The sequence below is a fragment of the Budorcas taxicolor genome, chromosome 2, assembly GCF_023091745.1.
Source record: "Budorcas taxicolor isolate Tak-1 chromosome 2, Takin1.1, whole genome shotgun sequence".
Classification (NCBI taxonomy): domain Eukaryota; kingdom Metazoa; phylum Chordata; class Mammalia; order Artiodactyla; family Bovidae; genus Budorcas; species Budorcas taxicolor.
In genome coordinates this window covers 129,323,831-129,343,429 of record NC_068911.1, presented here as the reverse complement: position 1 = coordinate 129,343,429, position 19,599 = coordinate 129,323,831, and the positions used below count along the sequence as shown (strand labels likewise).

At 40.2% G+C, this 19,599-nt stretch overlaps 1 protein-coding gene across 1 annotated transcript in view; it reads left to right on the top strand.

Moving 5' to 3' along the window:
* The window catches only part of HECW2 (HECT, C2 and WW domain containing E3 ubiquitin protein ligase 2), a 248,404-nt gene that overhangs the window by 93,318 nt on the left and 135,487 nt on the right, over positions 1–19,599 (top strand). The window contains exons 3-4 of the mRNA XM_052663718.1: positions 9,419–9,513; positions 16,178–16,253. Coding sequence (XP_052519678.1) covers positions 9,419–9,513; positions 16,178–16,253 — 171 coding nt within the window. The remainder of the gene's footprint in view (positions 1–9,418; positions 9,514–16,177; positions 16,254–19,599) is intronic.

Sequence of the window (19,599 nt, the reverse complement as noted above, 5' to 3'; positions counted from 1 at the left end):
TGATGCTTTTCAACTGTGATGTTGGAGAAGACTCGTGAGAGTCCCTTGGATTGCAAGGAGATCCAACCAGTCCATTCTAAAGGAGATCAGTCCTGGGTGTTCTTTGGAAGGAATGATGCTAAAGCTGAAATTCCAGTACTTTGGCCACCTCATGCAAAGAGTTGCCTCATTGGAAAAGACTCAGATGCTGGGAGGGATTGGGGGCAGGAGGAAAAGGGGATGACAGAGGATGAGATGGCTGGATGGCATTACCGACTTGATGAATGTGATTTTGAGTGAACTCCGGGAGTGGGTGATGGACAGGGAGGCCTGGCGTGCTGCGATTCATGGGGTTGCAAAGAGTCGGACACAACTGAGTGACTGAACTGAACTGAAGAGGTTTCAAAAATTGTCTTGGCATTTTAAAACATCTATTTTATTCTGTGTAGTCTTTCATAGACTTTGGTCATTCATTCATTCAGACCTGCTTTTTGTCCTTCCTTCATCCCTTCCATTTATTTGTTCATTATGTCCCCAGCCCTCATGAAGTATTTGGTTAAGTCCAACTTTTTGCCAGGCACCATTGAAGAACTCACTAAATCCTGGATCAGTATAAGCTTAGAAATAGTCAACTACACTGCTGTGTACTGAACTGAACTGCTTTGTGATCATTAATGATAACAGAACATTGTTATTTGTATAAGTTATCTAATATTTTCACATATCTTATCTGTCTCAGCCCTGGGAAGTAGATAGGATTAGGAAGCTATGCAGTATGGATGCATATGGCTTGTGTAAGTGACAGACTCACATCTGATTGGCATGAAAGTTTGAAACAGAACCTTTGTGGTTGGCTTTTTCATGGGTGAGGGGAAAGGGGAGAGCCTCTTTATTTGTATTGTCGGAGCCCCTGCGATAACTTTCTCCTTTGCTAAGTCTTTTCAACCAACATCAGAACGGCCTCTTCACCCCTTAGAGAGATTTTGGCTCTTTTCATGCTCTACGAGCATACTTTATGTTTTAGTTCCAGTGACTTCTCTCATCCTGTTAGGATGTGCCGCATTTCACTGATGCAGTCTGTCTTTGATATTCAAGATTGTTTTTCTGAGCTTAAGCAGGGGAAGCCCTGGTTCTTTCAGGCTGCTGCTGTTGCTTAGTCACTAAGTCTGGTCTGACTGTTTTGTGACCCCATGGACTGTGACCTGCCAGACTCCTCTGTCCATAGGATTTCCCAGGCAGGAGTACTGGAGTGGGTTGTCATTTCCTTCTCCAGGGCGTCTTTCGCACCCAGTACTCTTCACTGTTGAGCCATGAGGGAAGCCTTCTGGCTGCATTTGCTCCCATTAAAGATGATGATGCGGTAACATAACCAGGTGAGTTCGTCACTAGAACTATGGGTGCATTTTGTCAAAAGCATGAGAATTGGAATGTGTTTACTCTTTTTCAGTTTGTGGCCTCTGAATAAAAGAGCCTATCAATAGAAATCATAATATTAAGACTTTATTAAAAGGACAAAGGCAGTGGTTAAACTCTTGTTTTCTGAATTAGCTTGATTTTTAAAAATTATTCCATTTTAATGAGATAGAAATGACTAAATGAATGACATTTCCATCCGTCTTTATGGTTCAAAATAGTCAGCTTCTAAAACTTGAGGGAAATCCAGGTTTTCTAAAAAGGAGAAAGCTATTAATTACTAGCTAAGGAAATATTTAATGTGGTAGATGATGTTTCAAAGATCCTAGTCTTTGAAACAAAATCATTTCCTACAGAAAGTGGCCTGTAGAACCTTTTTTTCAAAGAAAGCTTGAAATGGAATCTTATACTAATGCCTAGAGTTAATGTAGCTGAGTTGAGATTTTTTAAAAAAAATAAGTTTTGAACAGATAACAGATGAAAAGAGTATAATGTTAGAAAGACACAAAAAATGAAAGTAATCTCTCCCAACTTCATGCCCCAGTTACCAATTTCCCCTTCCCGAAGACAACCACTTTTACCAGTTTTACCTGATCTTTCTAAAATACTTCATTTATATATAAACTCAAGTATATTCTTGAAAGAAGTATATTCTTTCTTTAAACAAATGGTAGAATGATTGCTTTAAAATGCAATATCATCATGGCATGATTACAGAAACTCCTTTACTTGGGAACAGGTTTAAGTTCTTTCCACTTTCCCAACCACTCCCAACAAGTACATAGTGTCATCTTTGGACAGTGATCACCCTTCCATCTGTGGTGGACATGGAGTTGAGATGTCCTTGCTCTGGGGGATATTTTCATTTGTATTTATGGAAGCTGGTAAATTAAAATTTTGAAAATAAGAGGGCTTCTTTGTCTTATCAGCACTTAGAGGCTGCTAAAACTCATTTTCATAACTTTATAAATAAACATGTCCAGAAGATTTTTAAAAGGGGCCAAAAAATGTTTCCATGAGCCATGACTGGCTTCAGCTGTTCAGTGGGGACCTGAGAGAGAGGAAGATGCCAGTTTCCTCTGAGGTGAGATCTGGCCCACCTGACTGTAAGTCCTTATAGGTTAAAGTGGGAGGCCTCACTCTTCTCCTGGCTTACTGTCTCTGAGGCAACATATTTAATGATGTGATTTTTTGGAAGAAAATATTTTTGCCTTTTATAATCCAAAGGAACCACATAAAATATATGTACATAGATATGTATATATTTCCTTCTCCAGAGTTTGAGGCAATTAGGGGCTTCCGAAATGGTGGCACTAGTGGTAAAGAATCCAAATGCAATTGCAGGAGACACAAGAGATGAGGATTCAATCCTCAGGTCAGGAAGATCCCCTGGAGGAAGACATGGTAACCCATTCCAATATTCTTGCCTGGAGAATCCCATGGACAGAGGAGCCTGGCAGGCTACAGTCCATGGGGTTCGCACAGAGTCAGAATGACTGAGGTAACTTAGCATGCTGGAGTGATGTAGCTGCCACAGCAGGCTGTGGACAAACCCTTCTCAGGTAGAATGCTCCTTAGTTCATATCCTCCAGCTTTACTGCCTATGAGCTGGGCTGGCCCTGTGACCAGTGGCTCCTGTCTTATCTGATGCTCTGTCATCATGCCTGGATTTGCTTTCACGTCTTCTTGCATCTGTTTCTCAGGAATAACTTTCTGTTTCCCCTTGCAGTTGGAGGTTAAAATAGTAGATAAAATAGAAACATGAACACCAACTTTTCTCATCTACCCTCTTAAGTGTTCTCCCCAGTTACCTCTTCTCAAAACTAAAATGTTCAGAGACGTTTATCAAAATGCTGCTCTCGCTTCCTCTCAAGAGGGGATGTTGTTTAGTTGCATCATTTTTAATAATCTTGAATAACCTCCTCAAACACTACATAATATGTGAAGGTGAAACTTCCCACTCAGCATGAAATGTTCCTGTATTTTAGGGGCAGAAGGCTTCACTGCTGTCCTGCTGAAGGAGGTGGCTACTTTCATTCCAGGTGCAAACAGCTAGTTCTGTCTGGTACTGGGTTTTTCTCCCTGGCAATTAGCTTATGCATTTGGTTTTGTAACAAGTGATCTGTGTAAGTCCCCATGTCTTTACACCGAATCTTAGAGCATTTTAAAGCTATCAGTTCTCTGGTTTTTGGTGACCGTGTCCACAAAATCTGCTGTGCACAGTTCAGAATGAGTTTATTTTATAGTTTCAGGGATTATAATTTACCTCAGGGGTTGGAGTTGTTGTTTTATCAAGGAATAAAATAGCACTTAAAATGAGTCAGCTGGCAAAGCTGGTTTGGTTATCAACATTCTACAGATAAAAATAAGCAGCTACTTTTTCTGTCTGTTAGTTTCCTAGTCTCTTACCTCAGTTCAGTTCAGTCACTCCGTTGTGTCTAACCTCTTTGTGGCACCATGGACTGCAGTACACCAGACCTCCCTGTCCATCACCGACTCCCAGAGCCTACTCAAGCTCATGTCCATTGAGTCAGTGATGCCATCCAACCATCTCATCCTCTGTCGTTCCTTTCTCCTGCCACCTTCAATCTTTCCCAGCATCAGGGTCTTTTCCAGGGAGTCAGTTCTTTGCATCAGGTGGCCAAAGTATTGGAGTTGCAGCTTCAGCATCAATCCTTCCAATGAATATTCAGGACTGATTTCCTATAGGATGGACTGGTTGGATCTCCTTGCAATCCAAGGGACTGTCAAGAGTCTTCTCCAACACCACAGTTCAAAAGCATCAATTCTTCGGCTCTTAGCTTTTTTTATGGTCGAACTCTCACATCCATACATAACTACTGGACAAGCCATAGCTCTCACTAGACAGATCTTTGTTGGCAAAGTAGTGTCTCTGCTTTTTAATATGCTGTCTAGGTTAGTCATAGCTTTTCTTCCAAGGAGCGAGGGTCTTTTAATTTCATGGCGGCAGCCGCCATCTTGGGGGCTCCAAGTCCAATCACTCCATCAGTGATTTTGGAGCCCCCCAAAATGAGGTCTGTCCTGTTTCCATTGTTTCCCCATCTATTTCCCATAAAGTGATGGGACCAGATGCCATGATCTTTGTTTTCTGAATGTTGAGTTTTAAGCCAACTTTTTCACTGTTCTCTTTCACTATCATCAAGAGGCTCTTTAGTTCTTCACTTTCTGCCATAAGGGTGGTGTCATCTGCATATCTGAGGTTATTGATATTTCTCCCAGCAATCTTGTGCTAGCTTGTGCTTCATCCAGCCTAGCATTTCACATGATGTACTTGCATATACATTAAATAAGCAGGGTGACAATATACAGCCTTGACATACTCCTTTCCCGATTTGGAAGCAGTCTGTTGTTACATGTCTGGTTCTAACTGTGCCACTTGACCTGCGTACAGATTTCTCAGGAGGAAGGTCTAATATTCCCATCTCTTGAAGAATTTTCCACAGTTTGTTGTGATCCACACAGTCAAAAGCTTTGGTATAGTCAATAAAGCAGAAATAGATGTTTTTTTGGAGCTCTGTTACTTAGCTGACTGTTAAAACTTTATAAAAGAGGAGGTGATGTCTTAACTTGAGAGGCAGGGGTAAGATATCTTGTAAAAATGCACTTCTCTTTATTGAAAAACAAGCTGCTCACTCACCGGCTATTGATTAGATCTGTGAGGCACTGCTGCAGGCAGATTCACATGCTACTGTTTCCCAGCATGTAGAACGTGATACTAATGAGCTCATGCCCACAGAATTCCCACCTTTTGCTGAGTTTGTTTCACTTTGACAGGTCTTGTGTGTATGACTTAGCTTTGTTCTTGCAGAATACATGCTATTATTTTTGGAGAAAACAAATGGGAGAGTGATTTGCTGAACTGTGGTGTTGGAGAAGACTCTTGAGAGTCTCTTGGACTGAAAGGAGATCCAACCAGTCCATCCTAAAGGAAATCAGTCCTGAATATTCATTGCAAGGACTGATGCTGAAACAAGCTCCTATATATTAGCCACATGATGTAAACAGCTGACTTCTTAGAAAAGACCCTGATGCTGGGAAAGATTGAGGGCAGGAGAAGAAGGGGACAACAGAGAATGAGATGGTTGGATGGTGTCACTGACTCTATGGTCATGAGTTTGAGCAAGCTCTGGGAGTTGGCGATGTATAAGGAAGCCTGGCATGCTGCAGTCCATGGGGTTGCAAAGATTTGGACACGACTCAGTGATTGAATTGGAGAAGGCAATGGTACCCCACTCCAGTACTCTTGCCTGGAAAATCACATGGACGGAGGAGCCTGGTAGGCTGCAGTCCATGGGGTCGCTTGGAGTTGGGTACGACTGAGCCACTTCACTTTTACTTTTCACTTTCATGCATTGGAGAAGGAAATGGCAACCTACTCCAGTGTTCTTGCCTGGAGAATCCCAGGGATGGAGGAGCCTGGTAGGCTGCCGTCTATGGGGTCACACAGAGTTGGACATGACTGAAGCGACTTAGCAGCAGCAGCAGCAGCAGCAGAGTGACTGAATTGAACTGAACACAATTATTACTGTTTCTGAGATCATGAAAACCCAGTGTTAGTGCTCAGTCAAGTCATTTAGGGTTCCCAGGGAATTCCTGCCAAGGTCATCTTGCTGGCCCTCCAGTCAGCATGCTCATCCCTGGTTCCCTGCTCTTGCTGCTCCTCACTCCTCTCTCTCCCCTCGTTTTTCTCAGCTGAACATTTGATTCTGTTTGTTCTGTGAGGCCTTTCTGACTCCACCATGCCCTCACGAATCTTCTCCACAGTCTCCACCCTTGGACTCCGGTACTCTGCCTTTTCAGTGCTTGTCTTCTGGATTTTGTCATCTTAACAGCTGCACCATAAAACACCTGCTAGACCAGACTCCTCTCTCTGCTTCCTTCGTACTGTCTAACATAGTGCTGGGCATGGTTAAAAGCTTTTGCTTGATAATGCCAACTGCATTCTGAATTACTGTATTGTGATTAATGTACATGGAAAGATTCTATATTTTACCCCATGATAAACCTTTTTTTTTTTTTTTTTAGATTTAGTGTTTTTTAACTGATGGGAAATATAGTATTATATTTGTATATATAATATTCCTATAAAGACCTAAAATAGGGTTTTTCTTTCATTATTGTATCCTTTTCTTAAAATAAGCAAGCGAAATACTGTGTACACGGACATTTGGAGCAGTTAGTAAAGTTAGTGCAAGATTAACTTCCTGAGGGAATCATATTGAGCAGCCTCTTTTTAACAATCCAGGGGACTCAGCTGAGAGAGGAATCCCACTCTGGTAGGCTAAGACTCTCCTCTGGGCTCTGCCCTTCAGCGCTATTGCCTCTATTAAGTGAAACCTTGGGAAAAAGACATCTTACAGTTACACTTCAGTGTTTCACACGCTCTGTATACGGAAAATTTCATTGACTCTCGGTTCTACTCTTTGACATACATTGGCTTCATGGTAATTGTACTTAGTTTCCAAAAACAATAATTGGCATTTGTAGTCTTGTTATCAAGTCCAAATTATATAATATATAAATACATGTATATATACATGCACATATATATGTATATATCTGTAGTTATATCTAATATATATACACATACACATACATACCTGTGGAAATATAGATGTATATTTACTGGTGGTTCCTCAGTCTGATCCTTGTCTAGTGACTGCATTGAACTCACCTGGGGAAAAGATTTTTTTTTGGTTGGCTGGTGGAAGTGATGAAATTTCAGTTGAGCTATTTCAAATCATAAAAGATGATGATGCTGCACTCAATATGCCAGCAAATTTGGAAAACTCAGCAGTGGCCACAGGACTGAAAAAGATCAGTTTTCATTCCAATCCCAAAGAAACGCAATGCCAAAGAATATTCAAACTACCACACAATTGCACTCATCTCACACACTAACAAAATAATGCTCAAAATTCACCAATACATGAACTTCAGCAATACATGAACTGAGAACTTCCAGATGTTCAAGCTGGTTTTAGAAAAGGCAGAGGAACCAGAGATCAAATTACCAACATCCGTTGGATTGTAGAAAAAGCAAGAGAGTTCCAGAAAAACATCTGCTTCACTGACTATGCCAAGCCATTGACTGTGTGGATCACAACAAACTGTGGAAAATTCTTCAAGAGATGGGAATACGAGACCTTCCTCCTGAGAAATCTGTATGCAGGTCAAGAAGCAACAGTTAGAACCAGACATGGGAGAACGACTGATTCCAAATTGTGAAAGGAGTACATCAAGGCTGTATATTGTTACTCTGCTTAATTAACTTATATGCAGAGTACATCATGAGAAATGCCAGGGTGGATGAAGCACAAGCTGGATTGCCAGGAGGAATATCAGTAACCTCAGATATGCAGATGACACCACCCTTAAGGCAGAAAGTGAAGAATTAAAGAGCCTCTTGATGAAAGTGAGAGGAGAGTGAAAAAGTTGGCTTAAAACTCAACATTCAGAAAACTAAGATCATGGCATCTGGACCCATCACTTCATAGCAAATAGATTGTGAAACAATGGAAACAGTGAGAGGCCTCATTTTGGGGGACTCCAAAATCACCACAGATGGTGACTGCAGCCATGAAATTAAAAGACTCTTGCTCCTTGGGAGAAAAGCTATGACCAACTTGGACAGTATATTAAAAAGCAGAGACATTACTTTGCCGATAAAGATTCATCTAGTGAAAGCTAGGGTTTTTCCAGTAGTCATATATGGATGTGAGAGTTGGACCATAAAGAAAGCTGAGTGCCAAAGAAATGATGTTTTTGAACTGTGATGTTGGGGAAGACTCTTGAGAGTCCCTTGGACTGCAAGGAGATCTAACCAGTCCATCCTAAAGGAAATCAGTCCTGAATATTCACTGGAAGGACTGATGCTGAAGCTGAAACTCTAATACTTTGGCCACCTGATGCGAAGAACTGACTCATTGGAAAAGACCCTGATGCTGGGAAAGATTGAAGGCAGGAGGAGAAGGGGATGACAGAGAGATGGTTGGATGGCCATCGCTGACTCAATGGACATGATTTTGAGTAAGCTCTGGGAGTTGGTGATGGATAGGGAAGCCTGGCGTGCTGCAGTCCATGGTGTCGCGAAGAGTCGGACATGACTGAGTGGCTGAACTGAAATGTGCCAGGTCTTATTTGTGGCATATGGGATCTTGTTCCCTGACCAGGAATAGAACCCAGGCCCCCTGCATTGGGAGTACACAGTCTTAACTACTGGATCACCAGGGAAGTCCCAAAAAATTGAAATAATATAGGTTTCCAGGTTTTCTCACTGCAGAGTCACCTACAGGTTTCCTTCATACTTCTTAGTCTGTTTCTTTCTATTTCCATTGACAGCTGCTGTCTGTCTTTATTGTAGAGGATAGGAGTGAAGGCTTTGGAATGCAACAGATGGGGTTTGAATCCTGACTCTGTCATTTTCTCTTTGACCATTAGCAAACCTCAACGCTGTTTTAAAAAATTATTTTATTTTTAATTGAATGATAATTGCTTTGCAGTATTGTGTTGATTTCTGCCAAACATCAACATGAGTCAGCCATAGGTATACCTATGCCCCCTCCCTCCTGAACCTCCCTACCACCTCCCTCCCCATGCCACACCTCTAGGCAGTTGCAGAGCCCTGGTTTGCGTTACCTGATCTGTACTATGGGGACAGGAATTTCTGCCTCCTGATGTGAGAGGTAAATAATAACAGGTGCAGAGGTCCAACCTGCATTTTGTCCCTCAGGCGCTCCTCTATTCTTATCTCTATACTGTATTTGGCATATTGTTTTTATGCATTGTTTTTCTAATATATTTGGGCTGTTCTTAGAAATTTTCAGAGAAGCCTATAAAATCATACAAGACTCGGTATAATCTATTGCCTCTGACTGGAAAAGGAGGAGTCATTCAGAGTCCTTAACGTGATTTGCCTCAAAGCAGCCTGTTGGATTTCCTCAGGTGAGGCCCAAAGGACTTGTTTCTGTGGTTAAATTATTGTTTTTCTCCAATCAACTTGCAGCCGAGATAAAAATCTGTTTCAAGTATTACCACGGCATCAGTGGAGCCCTGCGAGCCACGACCCCTTGCATCACGGTGAAGAATCCAGCTGTGATGGTGAGTGCCCCTCCATGCCCACTTCCTCAAGCCTCAGTTCCAGAGGCCTTGGTTTCTATTTTTGCCTCTGAAGCTCTGGCAAGGTTATGGGAAACAATGAAAAAGGAAACACATAACAGCGTGGGCGCCGTTTTGGGAAAGGAAATAACTTACATGATGGCTTAACTAACTCCATAATACAAATCAGTGGGAAAATATGGCTTGATTAATAATTCTGCATATAGTCAACTCTCTAGGGAACCTTCTCATGAAGGAAATTAGTGAGTGGCCATCATGGAAAGTTTTTTAAACTTTGTTGGGGTGGATGATTGGTAGGAAATGGTGGCATTGCATCTTATGTGAATTTAGTTTCCATGAACTCAGTGGGTAAAAGAGAGGGGAAAAAAAGCAATTTAAATAATGAGTGAGTCTACCTGCCAGTCAGCTTAGTAAGCTTCACCGCAAAGAGAGTGTGAGATGGGGATTGTGAATGTGTTATTCCTTTGGAAGGTCTTAGTGCCAAATCCCTCTTGATGCTAAGTTGAGCTCTAGTGCCTACAGGTACCACACATATTTTCAGTATGGCTACTCAACAGAAGCCAACCTCTTTACTGGTCCTCAATTAAGGAAGCAGATTTCTAGTTTAGCTTTGGAGGAAACTGATTGTGTTGGACTTTTGAAGGAGAGTATGTCCATTTCCAATATGGTACTTTCTTAAGAATTACTTTTCACAATTTTGTGATTTTTCACTTTACCAACTAACTTTAGAATTTAACAGTTTCACAAAATGCATTCCACTGTATATGGATGGTTGGATTGAGATAGCTGTCCCAGGTGGCACTAGTGGTAAGGAACCCGCCTGGCATTATAGGAGACATAAGAGACATGGATTTGATCCCTGGGTCAGGAATATCACCTGGGGGAGGAAATGACAACCCATTCCATTATTCTTACCTAGAGAATCCCATGGACAGAGGAGCTTGGCGGGCTACAGTCCATAGTATCACAAAGAACTGGACATGACTGAAGCGATGCAGCACACATGGGCTTAGATAGTTTGGGGAGATTCTTAGAGTCCCAGATATGTAAATTATTGCAGTCCTTATAAGTCATTAATAAAAATCAGGTCATGAAAATTCAGAAGAAAAATATCAATCCCATAGTATAAAATCTTCATAATATTATATATGTGTGTGTACACGTTTACAGATGTGTGTCTTTTTGGAAATAGGTAAGTGGGCAGGTTTACTCCCTGAAATTCAGAAAGTAATTTCTGCAGATGGCCTTTTGAAATTGTGTGACCCACGAAAAGCCATATCAAGCAGTCTTTCCCTTTCATTAATTCATTCAAACAGATATTCACTGGGTGGCTCTAAGTGTCAGGCTTATACTCACCACTAGGGATGAAATGATAAGCAAAAGCACAGCTGTCTTGTTTGGTAGGGCTTGAGAGACACATCAGTTAAATTGTATTTATTTGAGTGATGATTACTGCGAGTGACAGTAATGTGAGGCTATGAGAGCATATACTAGCAAGATTCATCCTGATCAGGAAGATCTTGGGAGGCTTCCCTGAAGAAGGCAGGTTTACAGGACAATCTGCAGGATGAATAGAAGTTACTTAGGTGAGAAGGGGGAGGGAAGAGCATTTGAGATAGAGGGAACAATATGTGTAAAATTTTCAGTATCTAAGTACTCTGCTCACATTTGAATTATATTTGAGTTTCTATTTGAAGTGAACAAAGTATAGAACATTAAAAATAACCCACATTTACTATATAAGACTTTGAAGGTTCACAGAGAGAATAACAATTGTTGACTAGAAAATCTGTAGTCATGTCACATAGTAATAAGCACTGGAACACGCTGTAATTAATATTCTCAAAAAATTACAAAACTGGAAAAGTGGGGCTGTATATAATAAAACTTTTGAAAGCTTAAGTGTGTGTGAAATTAAATAATAGCTTCCAAACATGACTTTCTGGATTCAGATTTTCTTAGACTTGAGCAATTTCCATGATCAGATATCACTGATGGCAGGGGGAGCTTACAGCCTGATGAGCATTGATCTCATTTCATTGATTTTGCATTGAGATTATTCTGTCAAAGCCTGTGGACAGTTGGAGATAATTAATTTGGTTCAGACAGATTTTAGACCAGCTTAAAAGCTTCACAGATACAACACTCACAATCATAATAGAACATTTTGGTTTGAAGACTGACTAATGGAATTGATGGTCAATAGATTTCTGACCACGCTTGAGATGTTGGGTCTGTATCCATTATTGAGAGGCTGTGCCACTGGGCATTTCATTGTGGGCTGAGCACTGGGTTTCTATGACAGCATGATGGTCACCTAGGTATATGACCTGTGTGTAAGTATTGTGATTGACTGACAACATTAATATTCACAAACCCCTTTCAGTATGATTATTCCACAATCAGATACAAAGAATAGTTGGGTGGTAGAAACCACATTTTAATTCTTGGTGGCCCTAAAATTGGGAGGTTGATTGGCTCTCAGCAAGCTTCTGTGGTTTATTATATTGTGTTATATCCATCTGACTCATCATTCCCAGGTTAAATAGAGCAAAGACAGCATCAAACTGTCCAGACAGCATCGCTGTCTGCTTTTTCCTGCCTTCACCATCCCCACACTGCTGGACTACAAAGTGGTGAATAGCAAGGCAGTATGGACTACAACTGAGAGAGACACAGCAACATATGTCCCTCCTGTGCTAGGCATCTCACTTGCCGGGGTCCAGCCCCGGTGGATCCAGGGTAATTTGAAGGGGAGATGGAGTCGGCGTCCTAGGAAAAAGCTATTTAATTAGAAATATAAAGAGAGATTAGAAAAGGATAGTGTAGTAGGAAATAGTAGTGGAGAAAAAGAGGCTGAATAACTTGGTTTACGTGGAAAACCAATAAAACTCTAAGACAAGGAATTTGCACCATCTACATAGGCCACCGGCGCCCGCTTGAATAGCAGAGGGTTCCCCACCTTGGGCTCCCTCTCGCGTGGGTCTTAGAAGCCAGGGCAAGTAAGTAGACATGGCGAGCCTCCACGCTCCAGATGGGAATTCAGTCAGAAAAGAAGAAAATGAGAAAAGACCACACGGGGGAAACCAGTCTTTCCAGGAACTGGTCTGTTTTCTTTATTTTTCAGGTTCGCTTATATACTTTTTGTTATACATAGGGATGAATACAGAGTCACGCGGGGTCAGCAGACCTGACCTTTATCAAAATCAGGTGCTTCATATAAATATATACAAAGGTCTTAGGGGTTTTACATCATCTTCTGGCCATGAGGCCTGCTGACATTTTATGGCCCTTTCTGATAACGGTCAGTCAACCAGAAAACTTATTTTTTCCAGGGGTGATTTTTTCTTAAAATCTTTGGAGGTGCCACCCTCCAAAGGTACCAGATAAAGTTGCATTCCTATAGGGTGAGGTTGTAGTGGGTTACAATTAAGAAAGGAATTTACTTAGCCTAAGGTTTAACATGATTAATCTTAAAGGTTAATACTTATTTCTCCTATATGCTAGGTATATATTCATTAACGTGTATAAGGGCAGGGGATTTAGCAGCAAACATTGGCCCAATAAATGAAAAACCCTTCATCAATATAATTCCTAGTCAACCCACTATACTAGTAATTTCTAACTTCCCCAAAGAATCTGTCTTTAGAAAGTTTAAAACATCTCATGCCTCTCACGGTTGGAAGGCTGTAAACAATCACATGTGGCCGGATGAACCTGTTCAGGCAGGCTAGAGAACCTTCAGAGGAGTTTGTAAGTTGAAACACTCTTGTCACGCCCAGGAATTTTTATTAACTGGAGCTGTAGGTTAACTCCTTCTCCGAGAGAGGTGGTGGGGGACAGTCCCCCGTAAAGTCAGAGGTATAGGTGAGAGCATAAAGCAGTAAAGTAGGCAGACTCTGGTTTGAGGGGGTAGATGCTCGGGAACAGGGGGTTTCCTGAGGCTTGATCCCGCCTTTGCGTATGCTGCGCCTCCTTCCTCATGACCTTTGCCATGGATGGAGCTCCTGACGCTGGCTCCCGGCATCTCACAAATCATGGCCTTCCCTCAAATGGACCACACTGCCCAGGGAGATGTGCCCCCTCTGAAAACATGATGTCTTTTCATGCCAAGTGAGATCAATGGGACTCTGAAAAGATTCATAGTCTCATCATTCAACGCCTACTCAAAATGTTTTAAGATGTTATTGAAACTAAGGAAGATGCCCTCGAATTCTCCTTTTAAATATGTTCCCTATCTGGCAAAAGGCTGATATGAAATAATTCTCACATAATTCATAGGCAAACAGTATCCTTTACCAGGACTCTGGCGAATGCTCATATGAGCTAATACTCAGAGAATTCAACTTTATCATTCATGACAATGAAGCCAGGAAAGACCAAAGCTGACCACCACATATAGTGACATCAGTAATAATAAACACATCTGAACTGTGTTTAGAGAGAGGATTTTAAATAAACTCCCTTCATAGATTTAACCCAGGAAAGCTCATAAGCAACACTATTAATTCTATTGAAACAATGCATGGTAGTGAGTGATGGTCACTTTTATTTGTTCCTGAAGTGAAGGATTTCCTGTTCCAAGTGACACACATCACTGTGTACTCTGATGAATGAAAATGATGTCAAAGTACACATGACAGAGAAGACACAATTTTTTAAAAAAAATCTTGATTCATTCCAAAAGGATATGCGATAAAGGAGACCGTATGATTAGGATGGAAGCTCATTTCCTTCCCTGTAGAGTTTCTCAGTTACTTCTTTCAAGACTATTTGCAATTGGATGGACTGAAGGAAATATGTCTGGATAGTACTCTAGTCTATTACAAATGACATGTGAATCAGGAAGTAGTTAAGTGTAATATAGGATAGTCTTGACTAAGGTACAGACAGTAGTCATGAGGGACTTCCCTGGTGGTCCAGGGTTTGAGAATCTGCCTTCCAATGGAGAGGATGCAGGTTCAATCCCTGGTTGGGGAACTAAGATCCCACGAGTCACAACTGCTGAGCCCATGAGCTCTAGAGCCTATGCTCCCCAACAGGAGAAGCCTGTGGCCACAAGGAAGACCCACCACAGCCTCCCCCCCCCACCCCAAGAAAAGAGAAAGAAAGTCAGAGGTAAAACTAACTGGCTAGAATTACCTAGCAGGGTGGAGAGTTTTTAATTATACTTGAAGCTTCCCTGGTGGCTCAGACGGTAAAGAATCTATCTATAGTGCAGGAGACCTGGGTTTGATCCCTGGAGAAGGGAATGGCCACCCACTCCAGTATTCTTGCTTGGGATATCCCATGGACAGAGGAGCCTGGCAGGCTACAGTCTATGTGATCACAAGGAGTTGGAAAAGACTGAGTGACTAAGTACATAAAGCACACAGAAAGAAGAAATCTATTTTTCATTATTTGAATGGAATTTAGTTTCAAGTTCCTCAACTTTGCTTAGATTAGTGAAAGTTATATTTCTTGGTAATGTATGATTTTTAAAGGAGGTGGGGAGTGCCACAAAGATAAGATGAAAGGGTTTAATCTAACCTTCAGAATTAAAATGTGGTTTCTATTTCTCAACTATTCAAAATATATTCTGCCTTCAGTTCTGTTTCTTACAGTATTAACAGATTTCTATTTTAAAGAACCACAAAACATTTTTTTCCTAAAAAATTTTTTCCTTTTTTTTTTTTAACCATGAGTTGAGCACTAATTATACATGAATTGAGAGAAAGACTTAATCTGCTCCATGGTCTATAAATGAGTGAGATATAACTTACTCAGAAGCTTTTAGGAAAAGCTTTACAATGCGATAATAATACAATAGGATTGCAAGTTCTTATTGTTGCTAATTGTAATAGGGTGTGTCATATGCCAGTAGCATAATAAAATAGGAGCCTACGAGGGTGATGGGAGATCTACATAGTCACTCAGAAATATTTAGCAGGAGGAGATAATTCTACCTGTATATAAATGAATTTGATATAAATCACCTGTTTAGTTTATTCTAGGTTTTCCTAATTGGAAGAAATTTGATGTTTGATTTTTAACTTAAGGGAATGTTTTAATACTATAATAGCAATATAAGTACATTTACTACATATCAACTATATTCTTAACAAAGAAATAAAAAGACATACAGTTAGTTGATTCCTATCCCAGGGAATTTAAAAGTTCATGTTGGTTACATTTTGGGTAAAGATTAAATTTAGGTATGACCTTTTCTGTCATCTTTTGAGAATTTGCTTTTGTGTGTTGATGTCAAGTTTTATAGCAAATGAAGTCATGTACTACAATACATGTTTGATACAAAAATCATCATATTTGCAAACATATGTGGTTCCCTAGGAAGGTAATGGCAACCCACTCCAGTACTCTTGCCTAGAAAATCCCATGGACAGAGGAGCCTGGTGGGCTGCAGTCCATGGGGTCGCTAAGAGTTGGACATGACTGAGCGACTTCACTTTCAATTTTCACTTTCATACATTGGAGAAGGAAATGGCAACCCACTCCAGTGTTCTTGCCTGGAGAATCCCAGGGGCGGGGGAGCCTTGTGAGCTTCCGTCTATGGGGTCACATAGAGTTGGACACAACTGATGTAACTTAGCAGCAGGAAGGTATTATATTCCTTTGAAACTTCAGATATGTGTTTTTTTCTCTGCAGATGGGGGCAGAAGGCATGGAAGGAGGGGCTTCAGGAAATCAGCATTCTCGGAAGCTTGTTAGCTTTACTTTGTCAGGTAAGGATATCTTTAAACACTATGTCCAGTTTGCAAGTGTGCAATTCAAACTTAGAAACAGTTGTTTCTTTCTATAGTCTCTTAAATATGATATGCAAAGTATTTTTTGGTAATATTTATTTCTGGAAATTCAAGCATATTTCCTACCAAGGTAAAATTAAATTATTGGTATATATTCAGAAATTATTTCTTCTAGGAAGTTTTCTGGTGATAAAAAGACTGTTACTTAAGAAAAACTGTAATGCAATATGTGCTAATCCCACTATAGAACTTTGATAATTGAAAACAATTTGTGCTTACCTCATTTAGAGAAAGGAAAAATTTAAAGACAAGGAATAAAAAAACCCCAAGAGATACTCCTATTTCTATGGAGAAATACATATAAATATTGGAAAATTAAGAAAACAATATTTTATTGTTTATTTTCTAGTTAGTAAAATATTCTGATTGTTGTATATTTATCATACAACTAAAGCACTCCTTTTCAGCTTGTGAGTTGGAATTCATTTGTGGTTTATAAGAAAGCTAATTTAGTTGAAACTAGCAATTGAAAGTGAAGTTGCTCAGTCATGTCCAACTCTTTGCGACCCCGTGAACTGTAGCCCACCAGGCTCCTCCACCCTTGGGATTATCCAGGCAAGAATACTGAAGTGGGTTGCCATTTCCTTCTCCAGGGGATCTTCCCTACCTAGGGATTGAACCCAGTTCTCCCACATTGCAGGCAGACGCTTTAACCTCTGAGCCACCAGGAAGCAATTAAAAAAAGAATAGAAAAAAATTAGAGTTTAAACACCAAAGGGAAATGTTTTTCATAGAACACCAGTTTCTACAAACTGAAAATCTTCACACAAAAAATATACACACATGTATATGTGTAAAATGAGTTTCAGTATAATGGATTTCATACAGATGTCACTGTCAAAAGAAGTTTGAAAGCCAATGCTTTAAAAAAAATTGGCAGTTTTTATAAGGTTAAGAATCTATAAATTGCTTTCGGTAGTATACTCATTTTCACTATATTGATTCTTCTGATCCATGAACATGGTATATTTCTCCATCTATTAGTGTACTCTTTGATTTCTTTCACCAGTGTTTTATAGTTTTCTATATATAGCTCTTTAGTTTTTTTAGGTAGATATATTCCTAAGTATTTTATTATTTTCATTGCAATAGTGAATGGAATTGTTTCCTTAATTTCTCTTTCTATTTTCTCATTATTAGTGTATAGGAATGCAAGGGATTTCTGTGTGTTGATTTTATATCCTGCAACTTTACTATATTCATTGATTAGCTCTAGTAATTTTCTGGTGGAGTCTTTAGGGTTTTCTCTGTAGAGGATCATGTCATCTGCAAACAGTGAGAGTTTTACTTCTTCTTTTCCAATTTGAATTCCTTTTATTTCTTTTTCTGCTCTGATTGCTGTGGCCCTGTGGTAGATACATGTTGATGTATGGCAAAACCAATACAATATTGTAAAGTAATTAATCTCCAATTAAAATAAATAAATTTATATTAAAAATAATAAAATAATAAAATAAAAGGTCAAGAATCCCCTTCACGGATCACAGGCTTGTGGCAAAAGGGCTTGTGAAATGAAGCTATGAGCCATGCTGTGCAGGGCCACCAAAGATGTATGGGTCATAGTGAAGAGCTTTGACAAAATGTGGTCCACTGGAAGAGGAAACGGCAACCTACTCCAGTATTCTTGCCGTGAGAACTCCATGGACAGAATGAAAAGACAAAAAGATACAACACTGAATGATGAGTCCCACTGCCCCAAGGTCCTAAGATGGCCATATATGCTACTAGAGAAGAGAGGATGGCAATTACTAAGAGCTCAATAAAGAATGAAATGGCGGGGGACAAAGCAGAAATGGTTCTCAGTTGAGGATGTGTCTGGTAGTGAAAGTAAAGTCTGATGCTGTAAAGAACAATATTGCACAGGAAGCTGGAATGTTAGATCCATGAATCAGGGTAAATCGGGCATAGTCAGGCAAGAGATGGCAAGAGTGAACATCAACATCTTAGGAATCAGTGAATTAAAGTGGATGGGAATGGGCAAATTTAATTCAGATGACCATTATATCTACTACTGTGGGCAAGAATCCCTTAGAAGAAATGGAGTAACCCTCATGGTCAACAAAAGAGTTCAAAATGCAGTACTTGGGTGCAACTGCAAGAACAACAGCATGATCTCAGTTTGTTTCCAAGTCAAAATATTCAACATCACAGTAATTCAAGTCTGTGCCCCAACCACTGATGCCAAAGAAGTTGAAGTTGACCAGTTATGAAGATCTACAAGACCTTCTAGAACTAACACCAAAGAAAGATGTCCTTTTCATCATAGGGGATTGGAATGCAAAAGTTAGGAGATATCTGGAAAAACAGGAAAGTTTGGGCTTGGAGTACAAAAGGAACCAGGGCAAAGGCTAACAGAGTTTTGTCAAGAAAACATGCTGATCATAACAAACACCCTTTTCCAGCCACCCAAGAGACAACTCTACACACGGATATCACCAGATGGTCAATACCGAAATGAGATATTTATGTTCTTTGCAGCTGAAGTTGGAGAAGCTCTAAACAGTCAGCAAAAACAAGACCTTGAGCTGACTGTGCCTTCGATCTTAAGCTCCTTATTGCAAAATTCAGGCTTAAATTGCAGAAAGTAGGGAAAATGACTAGGCTACTCAGGTATGAACTAGATCAAATCCCTTATTATACAGTGGAGGTGACAAACAGATTCAAGGGATTAGATCTGGTAAACAAAGTGCCCAGAGAACCATGGATGCATGTGTGTAACATTGTACAGGTGGCAGTGACCAAAACCATCTCAAAGAAAAAGAAATGCAAAAAGACAAAGTGGTTGTCTAAGCAGACTTTACAAATAGCTGAGGAAAGAAGAAAAACAAAAGACAAGGGAGAAAGGGAAAGATACACCCAACTGAATGCAGAGTTCCCGAGAATATCAAAGAGAGACATGAAGGCCTTCGTAAATGAACAATGCAAATAAGTAAAGGAAAACAGCATAATGGGAAGGACTAGTGATCTCTTCAAGAAAATTGGAAGTACCAAGGGAACATTTCATGCAAAGATGGGCACAATAAAGGACAGAAACAGCAAGCACCTAACAGAGGCAGAAGAGATGAAGAAGAGGTTGCAAGAATACACAAATGAACTATACAAGAAAGGTCCTAATGACCCAGATAACCATGATAGTGTGGGCACTCACCTAAAGCTGGAGATCCTGGAGTGTGAAGACAAATGGGCCTTAGGAAGCATTACTGCAAACAAATCTAGTGGAGATGATGGAATTCCAGTTGAGCTATTTCAAATCCTAAAAGATGAT